General features: G+C 42.7%; 2 protein-coding genes across 2 annotated transcripts in view; one reads left to right on the forward strand and one right to left on the reverse strand.

Moving 5' to 3' along the window:
* Nucleotides 1–4,996: 4,996 nt before the first annotated feature.
* On the forward strand, nucleotides 4,997–8,245 carry bmp10 (bone morphogenetic protein 10). The gene is made up of 2 exons (XM_086030842.1): nucleotides 4,997–5,426; nucleotides 6,310–8,245. Exons 1-2 carry the CDS (start codon nucleotides 5,012–5,014, stop codon nucleotides 7,377–7,379), a joined length of 1,485 nt encoding a protein of 494 aa, XP_085886968.1. The 5' UTR covers nucleotides 4,997–5,011; the 3' UTR covers nucleotides 7,380–8,245.
* Nucleotides 8,246–14,393: 6,148 nt separating this feature from the next.
* ch25hl3 (cholesterol 25-hydroxylase like 3) overlaps nucleotides 14,394–16,457 on the reverse strand; it is a 6,301-nt gene continuing 4,237 nt past the window's right edge. Inside the window, exon 2 of the mRNA XM_086032016.1 lies at nucleotides 14,394–15,213. Within this exon, the coding sequence (XP_085888142.1) occupies nucleotides 14,859–15,213 (355 nt within the window). The 3' untranslated portion in view covers nucleotides 14,394–14,858. The remainder of the gene's footprint in view (nucleotides 15,214–16,457) is intronic.

Raw genomic sequence — 16,457 nt, forward strand, 5'->3', positions numbered from 1 at the left:
TTTAGGCATTGACGACTTTTATTTTGAAGTTGGCATTGTGGCGCATTGCCAGAGGTGGGCATTTTACGAAATTTTGCTGGTGCGTCATCCGTCGACGGCCAGGGTACCCGTCCGTCATTCATGAGTCCGTCATTTTTGTGCCGAAATGAATTGTAATAGTTAGTCCGTCAGAAGTCCGTTGGTCCATCAGTTGGTCCGCCCAAAAAAACGGCTTGACTTTACTGGCGCTCAGGGAAACGGTGGCTTGACTCAGGCGGCGGCAGCCGCAGTTGAACGCAATTCCACTGCCAACGGGACGGTCTTCTCAGTCCGTCAAAATACGTGAAAGTGGTCTGTGGTGCAAAAAAGATTGGGCACCGGACCACTGCCCTTAAAGGGAAATCAACCTAAACATATTTTTTTCAAAAATATGTTCCCAGCAGGCCCACTAGTTGAAAGACGGAATTCTGTTTAATATTGCGTTTGTGAAATAAGAGTTAATCCACCCGTTTTTAGCCATCTCATTTAGTAATTTCTGTCGACTGAAAATGACATCATAACTACTCGGGATCAGGTAACGACCAATCACGGCTGCGCTTCAGAAAACAGGTGAGCCGTGATTGGTCGTTACCTGAGCCCTGAGTAGTTGTGATGTCATTTTCAGTCGACAGAAGTGACAAAATGCCTGCCCCAGAGATAACTAAAAACGAGTGGATGAACTCTTATTCCACAAACGCAATATTTATCAGAATGCCTTGTTTCAACTAGTGGGCTTTCATAGAACATATTCTTGAAAAAAATATGTTTGGGTTGACTTCCACTTTAAGTGTGCTAAATCAGCTAGCGGTCTGACTTGGTCTCATATTACAAGCCATAGGTGGGCACTTAATTTTTCGAAAGCTGCCATGTGGAAAAACTAAAACGGTTAGCGGGGGCCACACCAGCATGCTAATTCAATTGTGTTAAATGTGAATTTAATGTATTTTTTTATTTTTTATTTTTTATTTTTTATTTTTTTATAATGCAGTACATTGTATTGCCACTTGTGTAGCCCTGGCATAGCTTGTTGTAATTAGAAAATTAAAATTCAAAACTGGTGAAAAAAGAATTAAAATCAGTCATCTAAATGACGTATCTCCACATATTAACATTAAATCACTATTTAATAAACATTCACACATAAAAACATGTCTACAGTGTCCATATTTTTTTCTATAATTTAAAATTGTGCTGACATTATGAGCACAAACCACTACAGTATTACCGTAGCTGTTCTTATGACTACTAAATCATTACAAGGGCAAATTCTTACTGCATGATATAATATTGATACACATGTTTTGTACAATGTCTTGGTACTTGCAGTCGAGCAAATAAAGGACTCTGCCCATGTGGAAATTGATTGATTATTACTGTTGCTCTGTGAATGGTCACAATTGAAATCATCTGTCGTATAGTACACAGCAGCCTCCGCCCATGTGATGGCCATCTATCCGCCGACGGACGTACACGCATTTTGTAGGCGATAAACGAAAGATGACTTAACAAAAACGTAACAAAAATAGACGGACTAAGTCTTGTCCGAAGCGCATTTTTTCCGTCTATGTAATCGTCTATTTTCCCGGGGAGGCTTCATTGGCCAGGACGAGGCTTCTTTTCCTGTTGGCAGCGGACGCTTCTAGGTCTTAAAAGGAGATGCATTTAGTCCGGCCGTGGTGAGGTTTCCATGTCACGGTCATTTTTTCATTTCAAATAATGCTCAGTGGGGTGCTTGTGCATGTCAGTCGAAGTTGCTGGACGGAAACGTTAACGGAAGATTGTTTAAAATGATAGGCGGACCGGCCTATAGGCGATTACTAGTCGGTCCGGCCGGACAAAAAGGTGGATAGACTGGCACACAGTATGTGACAAAACCTTGAAGTAATACATTTTCAATTCGCACTGGTATTTAAGGTAGGTTTGTGACAGAGGTGGAGTACACAAATACAGACAATTGATACTACAACAGACATCTCATTTAGGGTATAAGATTCAATTATCTGTGGTTGTTTAAGATGTGAAAAATCAGTACAATTGCATACTCTAGCACAGTTTAATGGCAGCTATTCTAAGGGCTGTATCAAAGATAATGCCAGGGATAAAATAATTTGCAGAGATGGGCATTCCGCCCCAGGGACGGAATGGGGACGAACATTGCGATATTTTGCAATCATTATTTTTATTGCGGGCGGCACGGTGGACGACTGGTTAGCACGTCCGCCTCACAGTTCAGAGGTCGTGGGTTCGATCCCGGCTCCGGCCTCCCTGTGTGAAATTTGCATGTTCTCCCCGTGCCTGCGTGGGTTTTCTCCGGGTACTCCGGTTTCCTCTCACATTCCAAAAACATGCTTGGTTGGTTAATTGGACACTCTAAAGTGCCCCTTGGTGTGATTGTGAGTGCGGATTTTTGTTTGTCTCTGTGTGCCCTGCGATTGGCTGGCAACCAATTTGGGGTGTCCCCCGCCTACTGCCCGAAGACTGCTGGGATAGGCTCCAGCATGCCCGTGACCCTTGTGACGAGAAGTGGTATGGATAATGGATGGTTGGATATTTTTATTGCGAAATAACGCAGTAAAATCTGAAAACCTATTGCGTTATAATGCAAAAGTATTGTGAAATGTCACAATAACATTATATTGCAAAGTATTGCGTTATATAGTATTCGCTGTTATTTTAGCTTCTTACGGTCAGTGGCTGTAGATCAGAAAAAATATCAGACACCAAATGGTCCAACTAAGTGTGAAAAGCCCAAGATTTTTAAAGAAAAGCAAAACAATGAGGCAATATCCTGCCAGGGACAAAACACTAGATAAAGTCCTGAGAAGATAAAGTGAACTAAGTGCCTGATGGCAAAGTCAATAACAATCCTAGCCAGCAAGCGAGCGCATGTCAATGTAAATTAGACTGTGGGGGGTTACATTATATAAATATTACACGACTCCAAATGTGGTTACATTTATGATCGTAATCAAACCATGAGGGTCAAACGAGAAAACATATGGTGATTGTAAGTAGGGTTGCAAAATTACCGTAATTCCCATGGAAATTTACTGGCATTAACCGGACTATCTGGACATTTATGGTAATGTCCATAGTTCAAAACATGCACATGAGTATAGTCAGGGTTATAAAGAGTAAATAGAGTGCACTTGTGTACTGTTTTATCTACACCATACATGCGCTTCACAAAGCCTTACACTCACCGATGCACATATCCATTCATACACCAATGGGTTGACTTTGGGCCTGGGTTTAACAACCAGACCTTATGAAAATGACGTTGAATGTCCCATGCACAGATCATTTCTAAACCACTCTGTCCATTCAAGTATGCTTTGGTGATATTACCGGTGTGAATTATATATAAATATTTGATTGATGTTAAAGTTAATGGAAAAACATTACATTGAGTCTGATATTGAAGGAAATGACATGGATGATTTTTATGGGATTCAGGAGGAATCCATCGAGATGTGATGGGATTAGGAGTGTGCGCTTACATTTTAGGTGGTGAGGGACCATGTATTATAAGGAATATGTAGGTATGAGCATGTTTTTGTTGGTGGTCAAATTTCACATTTTAACTCATTCACAGCCATTGACATATTAATCTTTACACAAGTCCAGCCATTCAATCCCAGGAATTTATTTGTATTTTTTTCAAAATTTTCAAACATTAGGGTAAAAGAGTGTCTGAAAATGTCTGTCAGTGAATTCCTAAATTCTTTTTGTCATCTAGAAAATTTCAGGAAATGTACCACAAAATCCTAGTAGTGTGTCTGTGTTTGGTGTGCGTGTGTGGGTGCGTGTGTGTGTGTGTGTGCAGCAGGCTACTATCAAACCTTGAATGGGTCATCAGGAAAGTGCGATGTCAGTTGCGACAGCAGTTTAACAGTGCAGCAGATAAGAGCACGTCTGTCAAGTGTCACGCTGGCAGATGAGTGGCAGGCGCGGGAAAAGCTCATTGCTTCCCATCTGGGTGACGCACCGAGTGTATCTCCGGGTCACGCAAAGAAGCTCCGGAATGAGAGAACATTCGTAAGTTCAGGTGGTGAGCAGGAATGTTCTTGCCAATGGCGGGGAGGCCATTTTGTTATCGCAGCAGGAAGCAGCTTGGTGACGGCCCAGTGAGTTATACAGTGCCATGTACACGGTGATCTTTGAATCACTGTGTCCCACTCAGTCGGATGTAAATTCAAGTGCAACAATAAAGGGCTCGCGACCTTGGCATGAAATCTATTTATATTCCTTATTGACTTTATTGACAGTACAATGTGCAAGACACACTTCTATTCTACTCATGAGGAAACGTGGAGGGTGTTGAGCATCCTTCATTCTTGGTCGTTGGGCCTCACAGCTCATTACATTTCAATTTCATTTGCACAAGTGTTTTAATGTCCTCTCATATGCAATGGTGTGAAGAGACTGGCATACTTTGTCAAAAAGAAATGGTCAATGGCGCATCAACAACGGCATACAGAACCATGCCATTTACAAACCAAATAAACAAATGAAAAAAAAATCAACTCTGGTGCACCCACCCAAACAAAATAGCGCTTCCACAAGGAAGGGGCTACAGGACAGTGTTTACAAAATCCTCATTAAGGAAGTTGTGAGATAACACACGCTCAGCATCACACAAAGTGGAGGGCACGCACACACACACACACACACACACACACACACACACAGAGCAAAGCAGAGCCCACCATATCGTAGATAAGAGACTGAGAGAAAAAGCTGGGAAGGGAGCGTAAAGCACAGAAAGGGTACAAGACAACAGAGATGACAAGGTGGACCATAGCAGGCCTCTGTCGCGCTGCCACTGGACCTGTAGCTCAATAGCTGCGCATGAGACTAAATGCTGTGCCAACGGCAAAGCTGCACAAGGCGTACTGCAGGCAGCGGAGAAGATCCCACTTGTCACAACAAAGGTCAACGCCACTTTTTATTGACCGTGACAGCAAAAAAGTCATTTCCATTTTTTTTCTCCATGGCGAGCATTTGGGTTTCTCTTCCGGGAACCGTTTGCAGCACTGAGACTTTGCTCTTGCTATTTTCTATATTGTTGCTCCGGGGGCCTCTTTGTGGCGAGAGCAGCCCAATCTCCAACACCGACCAGAGGCTTCGACCCACTCCGGGGTGGAGCCCGGGAGACGGACTGGGAAGGGCGGCGGAGGCGTCCCACTCGGAGCAAGACAATAATCTGATCATGCCGGGTGCGCTGGAGAGCCTGAAAGAGCAATTCCTGCAGGCTTTCAACTTGTCTGGCTTGGGTCCACCTCCGCTGCCACCTGGAAGCATCCGAGAGGAGCCGCCTGAGTACATGATGGAGCTCTACAACCGCTTTGCCAATGACCGTAGCTCCGCGCCCAGCGCCAGCATCATCCGCAGCTTCAAAAATGAGGGTACACGAAGCTCTGTTAATGACTTTGAAATTGTAATTCATATGCTTCCACATATCTGTATTGTGGGACTAAGAAAGGTTATCTTACCTTATCTTATTTTAACATTCAATTCAGTTTAGCATCCCACGTCTGTCGTGTATAGACCATATTAAGATAAGCCCTCGAAACTCAATTCAATGCTAAAATGTTCATGAAAACAATTAGTGGAGTACTTTCCATTACATATCAGGATGTACCCATTTATTTATTTTTTTAAAATAATTTCGTATTTTCATGACAGTCATCGTTTTTCTGTAATAAATGTTCAGAGGAAATTCTTGACTTATCCAAGTAACTAAATACAATTCTGTACTACACAGGTGATTTGATGCAGTTTTGAAGTAAAGCCTTAGTAACCAAGTTCAATGGAAGGCACAAATTTGTCGAATTGAGATGACATTTGCGATAGGAGATATCGGAGAACAAAAAATGGACTACGTACAAGATCTTAAATAGCCAGAGAATCAGATAAATTACAGATTAAAATATTCAAGAATCTGACTCTCAATACCCCCCCCCCCCCGCCATGCCCCGCCTCTCCATTTTTGTCAGATTTGGCAGTGTTGTCTATTCATTGTGTGTTAAATGAAAACAAGAACAAAAACTTCAGTGGGAAAAAGTTAATTAATTATTGAGGACTTCTTCTTAGTCCATAATAGTTTACATTAGATTTGACTACAAAAGCCTTAATTTCAATGACAGAAATTTGTTGACCATCATACTTTCATAGATTTATTTTTAGGGGACTTCTTCAGATGTGATGTGTGAGGTCAATGCTAACTATGCCGCCTTCTGATATACCAATATTAACGTCATCCCTCACGTTTCCTTGTCTATTCCCCAGATTCCTCTTCGAGCACTGTTGGTGTTGGGGGAGTAAGGCGCCACCCACTCCTGTTCAATGTGTCAGTCCCCCATCATGAGCGCATCACTGCAGCCGAGCTCCGCCTCTATACGCTCGTCCAGACTGACCGCCACCTGTTTGCCGGCGTCGACCGCAAAGTCACTATCTACGAACTGGTACGTCACGACGAAGATGCCAACGTCACGGGTGAGAATTTTGCGAGAGGAGACGGCTTTGTGGGTGAAAAGGAGCATATGGATCTGGTGGAGTTGGCTTCCAGACAAGTGTTTGGCACTGACGATGGCTGGGAAGCATTCAACCTCACTGCTTCCGTCCAGCGGTGGCGTAAATCTGAGCACGGAACCACACATCGTTTGGAGGTGCACATTGACAGCGTGGCCGGCGAAGACGACACGCAACGCGTCACAGACCACAGCGAAACTGGGAATACTGAAGGGGACATGGAGATTGACACAAACATCAAGGAAAAACACAAGCCCCTGCTGATCGTGTTCTCCGATGATGAAAGCAGCGACCATCGAGATGAGAAGCATGATCTGGAAGAGATGATTGACCACGAAACCTCCAACGTGATCCTCCAAAATGATTTGGAGAATGACTTGTGGGGCGAGCTGGAGAGGTACGGGTACGACAGCGACGGCGAATCAGAGCCAGGTGAAGCCGACCTGCTCCAAATGCGCTCCAATCTGATCTACGACACAAGCTCACGCATCCGTCGGAACGCCAAGGGAAACCACTGCAGGAGAACACCCCTGCACGTCCAATTCAAGGATATCGGATGGGACAGTTGGATCCTGGCACCCAGCAGTTACGATGCCTTCGAGTGCTCCGGGATTTGCTCGTTCCCGCTAACAAAGCACGTCACCCCCACGAAACACGCCATCGTCCAAACGCTGGTCAACATCAACAGTCCTCACAAAACGGCGCGAGCGTGTTGCGTGCCCACCAAGCTGGATCCCATCTCACTCCTGTACCTGGACGACACAGGCGTGGTCACGTATAAGCACAAGTACGACGGCATGGCTGTGGCCGAGTGTGGCTGTAGATAGCTGGACTCTTGAGGAGAGACATTAAGTGATCAAAAAGTTCAACGAGGCTGAGACTGTTTTCAAGAGCGGCAACGATCACTGGACTCGACTCAATCGGACTGGAAGTGCATCCGATCACTTTTTATAAAGTCCCGTGCGGCTGGACTTTGTCCGTCGAGACAGAAAAGACGATATCTTCGTAGAGGACTCAAGTCGCGAATGAATGGTTGCTGTCAACACAGTGAGACGAGAGACAGCGGAGATCGGGTCACGCTGCGAGAGCGACGTTCATGTGTCTTTTTGTTCCTAAAGGATCTAACTAAGCACATTCTGCAGTGTATGCAACGTCTGTGGGAACTAGTGGGCCAGAGGTTCCCCCTCCTGCTCCAACCCCCCTGACATGTGTTTTCCTCTCCACTTATCTCCGCCCTCCCCACTCGATGCAAACACTAATCAGCACTTCATGCTCCCTGCCGCAGTCAAGTGACCTCCTGGAGGCAACCTGACAAGACTCTCCAGGCTCGCCTCCTGCAGGCTCCTGATACGTAGGCACCATGCAAGGGTCCAACTGGCAGGGTTATCTATCCCAACACAGTTTCCCACTTCACATGCCGCTTTTCCACTAGCCCCCCCCCCCTCCTCCCGACACACACACACATATACACACGCAAGCTGCAGTGATAGCATTTGAGGTTGAGAAACATGTATTCCACAGATCAAACACGGACGTCATTCCAGGCGGTGTTTGAGGTGGCAGTCTGAGGGATGGAGACAAAACAAGGGCCAGGGGTCGACCACATTCCTCGAGGCAACTCATTCTGTTGACCGTCCCACCTTGCTGACTTGCTCCTCATTTGGGTCATCCATCACTTGCTATGCTAAAATGCCTTTCTGGGGGGGGGGGAGATATTCATCCTATGTGGACTAAAGTCAGGGACAAAAAAGAAATTCTCTAGATAAAACCCAAAAGAAAAATGTGTTTTCTTTTTTTTTTATAAGGCTTTTGATACCTCTGCTGCTTGTAATAAATACACTACTATTTATTGTTCTAATTTATTATTATTGTTCTTTTTTAAGTGAAACAGATATCTATAGTTACATTTTGAGTTAAAGTGACTTTATTTTTTTGGATAGGTATCTTTCAAGAAAGTGGCAAAGGGCCAGAGACTTAAACACTATTTGTATTCTTAAAAAAAAAAGAAAGAAAAGAAAAAAGTCCAAATTTTACATAATCATAGAGTTTCTCAAGCGATGCAACCCCAGTGCTCTAAATCTTTTAATTGTTCAGGATGATCTAGCTCAGGGGTGTCGAACTAATTTTTGCCATGGGCCACATTGTAGTTATGGTTTTCCTCGGAGGGCTATTGTGACTGTAAACCCATAGAAATGTATGTCTCATATTATCACAGATGCACAATGGATGAACAACTATTTATTTTAATAAGACACCAGAAAAAATGTTTGAACAAATATTGTTCAGTTGTTCTAAAAGGATGATTAGTAACAAAAAATGCTTGCAATATCTCAGTGTTATCAAAAGTGAAGATAATTTGCAATTTTGGGCATTTTAAGAGGAAACATGAAGTTGACGCACATGATGCGCACATACGTGGGCCACATAGAATGAGGTGGCGGACCTTAAACTGGCCCCCGGGCCCCGGGTTAGGTATCAGTTCTAGATTATGCTACAAGCTTCCAGCGGCCTTTAGAATGGTGCAGAATATATAATATATAAATGATGAGCGTGTTTGATGCTTTCAGCAAGTGCATTTGGACCTCATAACATGAATGACTATTTAATTATAACATTGAATGCTTAATTAAAGCTTCTCAACTTTAAATTACTATTAGGATGTTCATATGTTGCGAGGTCATTTGGATATTTACAATTAAAATGAGGCTTGACATTTTGAGCTAAAGAGCCCACTTGATGCTTAAGAATCATTTGGCCTGCTTCTTCTCCTTTGCTTCCTTCATCCAATGGTATCAGCACATAGGTCAGAGTTCACTCATGGCTTCCAAACAAAGAAGCATGGGAAAGTGATTAGAGGGGCTGTTAATGACGAAAATGGATAGTGTGCTGCTCACACTGACACTGTGATGGAAAACCTGTTCATAAGGCTGAACACTGATGAAATGATTTGAATGATGATGACTCTGCTGTCAAATTATAAGATCCTGACAACAGATTGCAATATTGTCTCGCTCTTTTCATGTACCAACGCACAATAAGGTTGTAAATAAAGGATGTGATCCAACTCATTCTTTGAAATGCATGTCATCATTTTGTGGTTGTAAAAAATAATTGGCACATGAAGCCCCGACAGTAAACATGGACATTAGTGAATTAATTATTAGTAGTTTTTATATTCAGAAGTACAATGTCGCAGCAGCACGATGGTGTACTGGATAGCATGTCTGTCCCAAATTAAATTAATTAAAAGTATATATGTCATGGCTTTAGTTCATGTAATTTATAATTTTTACTTTTATCTTTAATGCTCGCTATGCTCATAGTAACTACCAGAAGACTTCATATTCTCAGTTGAACTACTTAATGGATGCCAGAAAGATTGAGACACAGCTGTGCATCCTTCTCTGCAAGATTGCGGAAGAAGGTCTAAACCGCTCCCCCGGGATTTCTACTCTTATACTCTTGGCCGCTCACACACAAGGGGGGCGACTCTGCCTAGTCCATCTGACTATGTGTGACTCTGCCTTAACTGAAATCAACTAATATACGTGCACAGGGTGTCACAGAGAAAGGACGCCAAATGAAAGCAAGACGATAAGGGCCCAGCTCAAGCTACCTGTCAAACCATATGCCACAAAGAGTCCTATTCTCACACAGGGAAGCAGATTTGATGGTCTTCGCAATCTTTTTTTCTCATAGCAAATAATGTAAACCTAAGGCGAAAGTCAACCCAAACGTATTTTTTTCAGGATTATGTTCCCAGCAGGCCCACTAGTTGAAACACGGCATTATGATTAATTATAATTATTAATTATAAAAAAAGAAATATCACCTTGGGTAGGAAGGTGCATTCAAGACACCTTAGCAATTTAGCGCGTTATTTTCAAAGTTAATCCAACCCCCTTTTGACGCCATCAATTTTGATCGCGTGATTAAGGTTTCCATTACAACCTGCATTGAAAAAGGCTGCTAGTCACCAGGATTTATACATGTATCTTGAAAAAAAAAAGCTTTAGAGTAGAGGAGGCGTTACATCTGCTTCAAAATATTGACGATGAGGATGAATTGCTCGGCAGACACATGCACGGCTGTGTCCCCCTTAGGGTTGGCCACCGAAAGCCCGGATTCGAGTGGAATCAGTTCCATCGTTCCAGTTCACCTGGAACTGTTAAGATTTTAGAATGTCGATGCTAAGTTTTGATTCCTAGTTAGCTGCACGGAAGAGCTATGAAAAAAGTACAACCGATTAAAAAACAAAATGTGTGCGCGCATGGAGCGCAGCCTCTCGGGCTCCTGCCACCGAAGATGCGTAGCGATAGCACGTTAGCACTCGCGCTCAGCTCCTCGGCTCGCTTCGTCCCGGCCTCAAGCGTGGGCAGCGGCGGCGGCGACTCTGGGCGGGCCAATTCCCACAGATCTTCACAGCTGCCGCGGTGGCAGCAGTCGCCCTTCACGGGGTCGGTCATCCTGCCCGGGCCTAAAGACGAGTGGATTAACACTTATTCCACAAATGGAATATTTATCAGAATGCCCTGTTTCAACAGGTGGGCCTGCTGGGAACATATTCTTGAAAAATATATGTTTGGGTTGACTTCCGCTTTAAGTAATGTGCTGCAATGTCAGCATCAAAAGAACTTTATTCATGCATCATAATGAACCTGCAGTGTAATAATTGTCGTGTGTGCCAGAGAGGTGAGTCACTTCACATTTAATCATTATTTTTCAATGTGCATTCTTTTCTTCTTTTATTATTATTGATTACAAATCAATGATTATTGAGGTATTAACAGTGACATCTTATCATTTACAGAGAACTTTGTACCAATGCTTTAAGTGTATGAAATCATTTTTTAACTTGTATTGTCATCACAGCACTTTTTCCCTCTTGCCCTTTGTTGGTGGCATCACTAAACAAAATGCAAAATATTTTGTGCTGGACTTTAGAGATTTTGGTCAACATCCGACAATTCTGTTTTTAAACTTTAACTGTATTTTCCAGACCATCCAGATTCAGGCCATCTGCTTGCAAGAATTATGTGACATAGACTTTCTGTCTTGAAGTTGAGCTTTCCAAAGAATGGCATTGATCTCTCAAGGAATTTTGAAATGAGGTGTTACAATAAGGAACGGTTACAGCTGCAGCATATAAAACCAGAATATAAAAAGTTCTCTGTAATGTATAACAGAAGACACGAATTTCAAAATCGCTTTTGACCCATAACCAATGAAACACAGTTGAGACATGATTGATTTCAACGTGTACTGAGTGGACATTCCATTCTGATTAGAAATGAAATCATGTTCAGGCCCAAATAACACCCACCTCCACCACCCCAAAGACACACAAAAAAATGCACATTACTTACAACAATAGTTGGTTCCAAAGTGGAAAAGTCAGCTGTCTCCGCTGGTAACTTAATCTTAAGGTACAGACTGTCAATGTTGTGCGTATATTGGCGGTTTATGTTTCATTATTCCAGCACAGTACATGAATGTGCTTTTAATGGACTGCCTGCAGTCCACACCTGGCTCTCATTGAAAACGTTTGATGAAATATCCAACAGCACAGACTGGAAGAGCTTAACTAGTGCGAACAAGAACTGGAAATTCTTCTTTGAAATAAAATCCATCATCAGATATCTTCTTAACTTGTCAAAAAAACGTCTGTCTTGTTGTCAAAAAAACATCTGTTTTTTTGGGATGCATTATGTCATCACTACACACACTCGCTAATGAAATCCGAGATCTTAATTATGCAAGTTTGCTTGTAGAAAGGAGGCCATGCAATGTATTGTAATTTCCGTGGTTTTTGTTCACATTTGTGTCGAAGTCCCCTAAAGTCCACAGGTGTCATCTCTGGTCGTCGAGGGCGACTATCCAGGCTGTTTTAGATGTTTCCCTCTTCCGACACACCTGATAAAAATGATCAGGTTTGTTATTATGCTCCTGCAGCGCTTGCTGATGACCTGATTATTTGAATCAGATGTGTTGAAGGAGGGACATATCCAAAACATTTAGCACAGTGGCCCTCGAGGACCGGAGTTTGACACCCGTGTATTTAGCGATAGGCCCAATCTTCTGTTCCAATCGTGGGTAAAAAAAAAAAACATTAGAAAATGAGTACTACTTGTGCAAGTGGTATAGAATTTACAATGTAGTGACTGTGTGTCTTATTATTATTTTTTAGTTTTTTTTTTTAGGGATTCTGTATATCATCATGGAATGACAATCACCTTCATATTGACTCAGTCAAAGAACGATATATTGTATGCAGTTGTTGGAGACAGGTGAGCTATTGTCTTTCCCAGACATTAGGTCTTGATGGTCAGTTCTGAAATTCAGCGGAATTTGTTCTGGTCCAACACAACAATAGGTCCACACTCCACATACTGGTCAACACTCTTTTTTTGTGAAAGTGAATGAATTTGAAAAAAGGGGTTCAGACGAGAAAATGTGACGACACAATGAGTATTCAACAATGATCCCGTGCCAACACAAGATTTACGTGTTCAGTCAAATTGCGTTGATGTCATCCACAGCCACGGGGACAACAGCACATAAAAATCCCAGAAAGCAAAAAATGCAAGTTGTGCCTGACTTCTCCATGAGAATGACAGTGCAGTAGGGACTAAGTAAATAGTAGCAGACCAAGAGGGCAAGGACTTTTAACAAAGCAGTTTGAGCTATATAAAGCTCACTAATTGAATATTTACAGAATGAGGTTGAAATAGAATCTGGCCTTTTTCGCTCAAGAGCCAACTCTCAGGAAATATGATGAAATGGGAAGTGTTTCGTATTTACTCAGATGATAACAAATCCTTGCGAGTGCTCTGTGCCGTTTTCTCTTTCTTGTTTGTGCTGAAACAATTTCAGCCTCACTGCACGCTCCTTGTGCTGGCTTTTGCGGAGGATTTAGCCTACGTGATCCATCTAGGTGTGTACCTTAAACCATCCAGGGTGTACCGTAAACAAAGGGAGGAGTGCACAATGTGCGGACGGTGCCCGGCATCCCATAATGCTACACTGACATCATGAAGTGGGCGGCTGGCTGTCGACGTGTATCTCGCCTCGAGCATGTGGGGCCCAGCTACACGACTCGCCCTGACTCTGACGTTGGGCCTGTAATGATCGTTTCCGCTTTGGCTCACGTTTTTATCAACCCATCTCGCGCTAACACCACCACCCAGCACTCTTCTCTTGCTTTTTTCTCCTTTCGCAAAGCAAACAAGGAATTGCTGACTGAGTGCGTGGGTCTGTATGACACGTTCAGACATCTTTGAACAATTTGTGTTGTGAAATGCTGGAGAGCCTACTCAACTCAGAAATGGAAGATAGATGTTGACACTGTTATGCAACTTGTGAAACTATTCAGAGACTCGCTTTTTGGATATGGCGATTATTGTATAAACATGTCACATTAAACTCATCTCACATCGCTCTCCACAAAAAATTTGCATGTGAGTTGTAACACCTGGAATGATTCCATTAACAACCTTTAGAAACAGGCCGCTGTTTTGTGTTTAAAATATGTGGGTGACAGAAATTCTGTAAAAAAAAAAATAAAAAAAGACTAATAGAATGAATAAAATAAGAAAAAGAAAAGAAAAACTGTGACATGGCAGGGGATTTCTCATCTCTTGCACATATGATTTTGGTTTCTTAATCTGGTCCCTGTGGGTCCATCAAAGGCGAAACAGAAGACCGTAGGGGCACAAAGGTCTTAAACTGAGGCAGAAAAATAGAAACGTGAGCTTGAGTCCATGCTCTGCTCTCAAGCTTCCGCGGGCTTATCAAGTGCATCAGAAAGTGGAAACAATTGTGGTGGAAAAAGGGAACGATCATTTCAAATAATTATAGTTTATATAGTAAAATGTACACAGAGTTTGGACATTAACATTGTACAATAACTACTTCAAAATAACATTTTGGACAATACCTTCAAGACACAAGAGCAATACATTAAATAGAAAGTATAGAATGGAGCTTTCACAATCATTTGGATTTACACTGCCTTCAAAGGGTTGAAATGTCTACTTGCAAACTCAACAGCAAAGAGATAGACTTGATTTAACACCACCGGTTCTGCTCTGACATTAACATGTGGATACTTTACAACCTCTCTGTATGAAATTAAAATGCATTTTTAACCATGATCAAGGCTGCCAGTGAAGATTGGGTTTGTTGTCAGGACTGAGAAGTCAACTTTTAGATTCCCAAATGTGTAATTCACTGTAACTGATGGATGCATGGATGGACATTTTGAAATCTCATGCCCTAAAACTAAACGATGGAACTCGAACACAGCCTCAGTCCCTCCTGTATGTGCCAAAGAGGTGGTCCCAATGAGTGAAATAAGGTGCAAAGTTAACATTGTGCCGACGATGATGAGTGTGGTGGTGAGGGGCCCCGCCTAGAAACGGCAGCAGTCTGTGCGCAGCCCAGGGTAGGTTGTAGCCGCAGTGGTCGTCCACCGCCAGCCAGGTGTTGAGAATGTGGAAGAGGACCTCACTGAGGGGGTGACAGTTCACCAAGCAGGCACTGATCTGTGCTAGCAGCAGCAGGGAGAGCAATTCGGAGTTGCTGGCATCTTGGGCCTGCAGGGCGAAGGGTACCTGGTGCTGGTGGTGCTGCTGGTGGATGTTGCGGTAGAGCCAGGGGAACCTGAAAGAAGCAAACAAGCAACTGTCTGTCAGAAATCATAATCAACACAAAAATATGCTTCCAGCGGGCTGCCACATTCCTTCTAGCGCAGTGAGGTGAGTTCCACGCCCCTACAAACTATCGGTGAGTGATCATGTGCCTCTTGCTGCATTTAAGAGCAGTGTTTTTCAAACTCTGTGCCGCGGCACACCAGTGATATTGTCAGGTGTGCAGTGGGACATTATCTAATTTGTGTGCCTGTGCGGTCTCGCGCCTGGCAGCGTAATCATGTCTTTACTACACTGTAGTACTCTTCCATACCAGCAGGTGGCAGCAGCAGCAGGTAGCCAATTGTCTTTGTTTCGAGACAAGCGAATTAGCGACGCATGTTTATCCAAACAGGCCCATGTTTCACACTGAGTATCAATATGAAAAATTATAAAATACTTTTTTCTTTGTGTTTATTTAATTCCTATTCAAGACGTTATAACGTCATTCTTCAATGTTAAAAAGTCTTTATTTAAACAGTATAACACATATTGTTAAAATAAGCTTTTTTTCATAATTTTCACTCATTTTATATATTCATCCTGCTTTAAACTTCTTCACAACTTTATCCCGGACCTGCCTGGTGTATTCCTTGGTCTTCATGAAGCTGTTTGCGCCCCAATATTCTTTTAACAGACCTCTGAGACTATCATAGAGCAGGTGCCTTTATGCTGAGACTAGATCACACACAAGTGGACTCTATTTACCATCATCAGTCATTTCGCTCAACATTGGATCATTCAGATATCCTCAGGGAACTTCTGGAGTGAGTTGGCTGCACTGACAATAAAGATGCCAAATAATATCGCACGCCCCATTTTTCAGTATTTTATTTCCAAAAAAAAAAAAAAGTTTAAAATATTGTATGAATTTAGTTCCACTTCACAATTGTGTCGCATTTAGTGTTGATCCTTCACAAAGAATTCAAATGTTTTATCGTTGTGTTTGAAGCCTGGGATGCGGCAAAAGGTCAAAAAGTTCAAGGAGGCCGAATACTTTTACAAGCCACTGTATATTGCTGATGAAGTGTTCATTGTAACAAAGTAATCAACCCCCAGTATAAATTCAAACATCTTCATTTCACGTTGAATAGTAATCCATCCATCCAAATTCTATACCTCTATCCTAGAGGTGGGGGAACTTAACTTGAGTCACATGACTTGACTGGCGTCCGACTTAGAGCTGGGCATTCCGTCTATGTGACGGACCAGTCCATC

Source organism: Filicampus tigris, chromosome 5 (assembly GCF_054856515.1).
Source record: "Filicampus tigris isolate MCC_2025a chromosome 5, RoL_Ftig_1.0, whole genome shotgun sequence".
Taxonomy (NCBI): Eukaryota; Metazoa; Chordata; class Actinopteri; order Syngnathiformes; family Syngnathidae; genus Filicampus; species Filicampus tigris.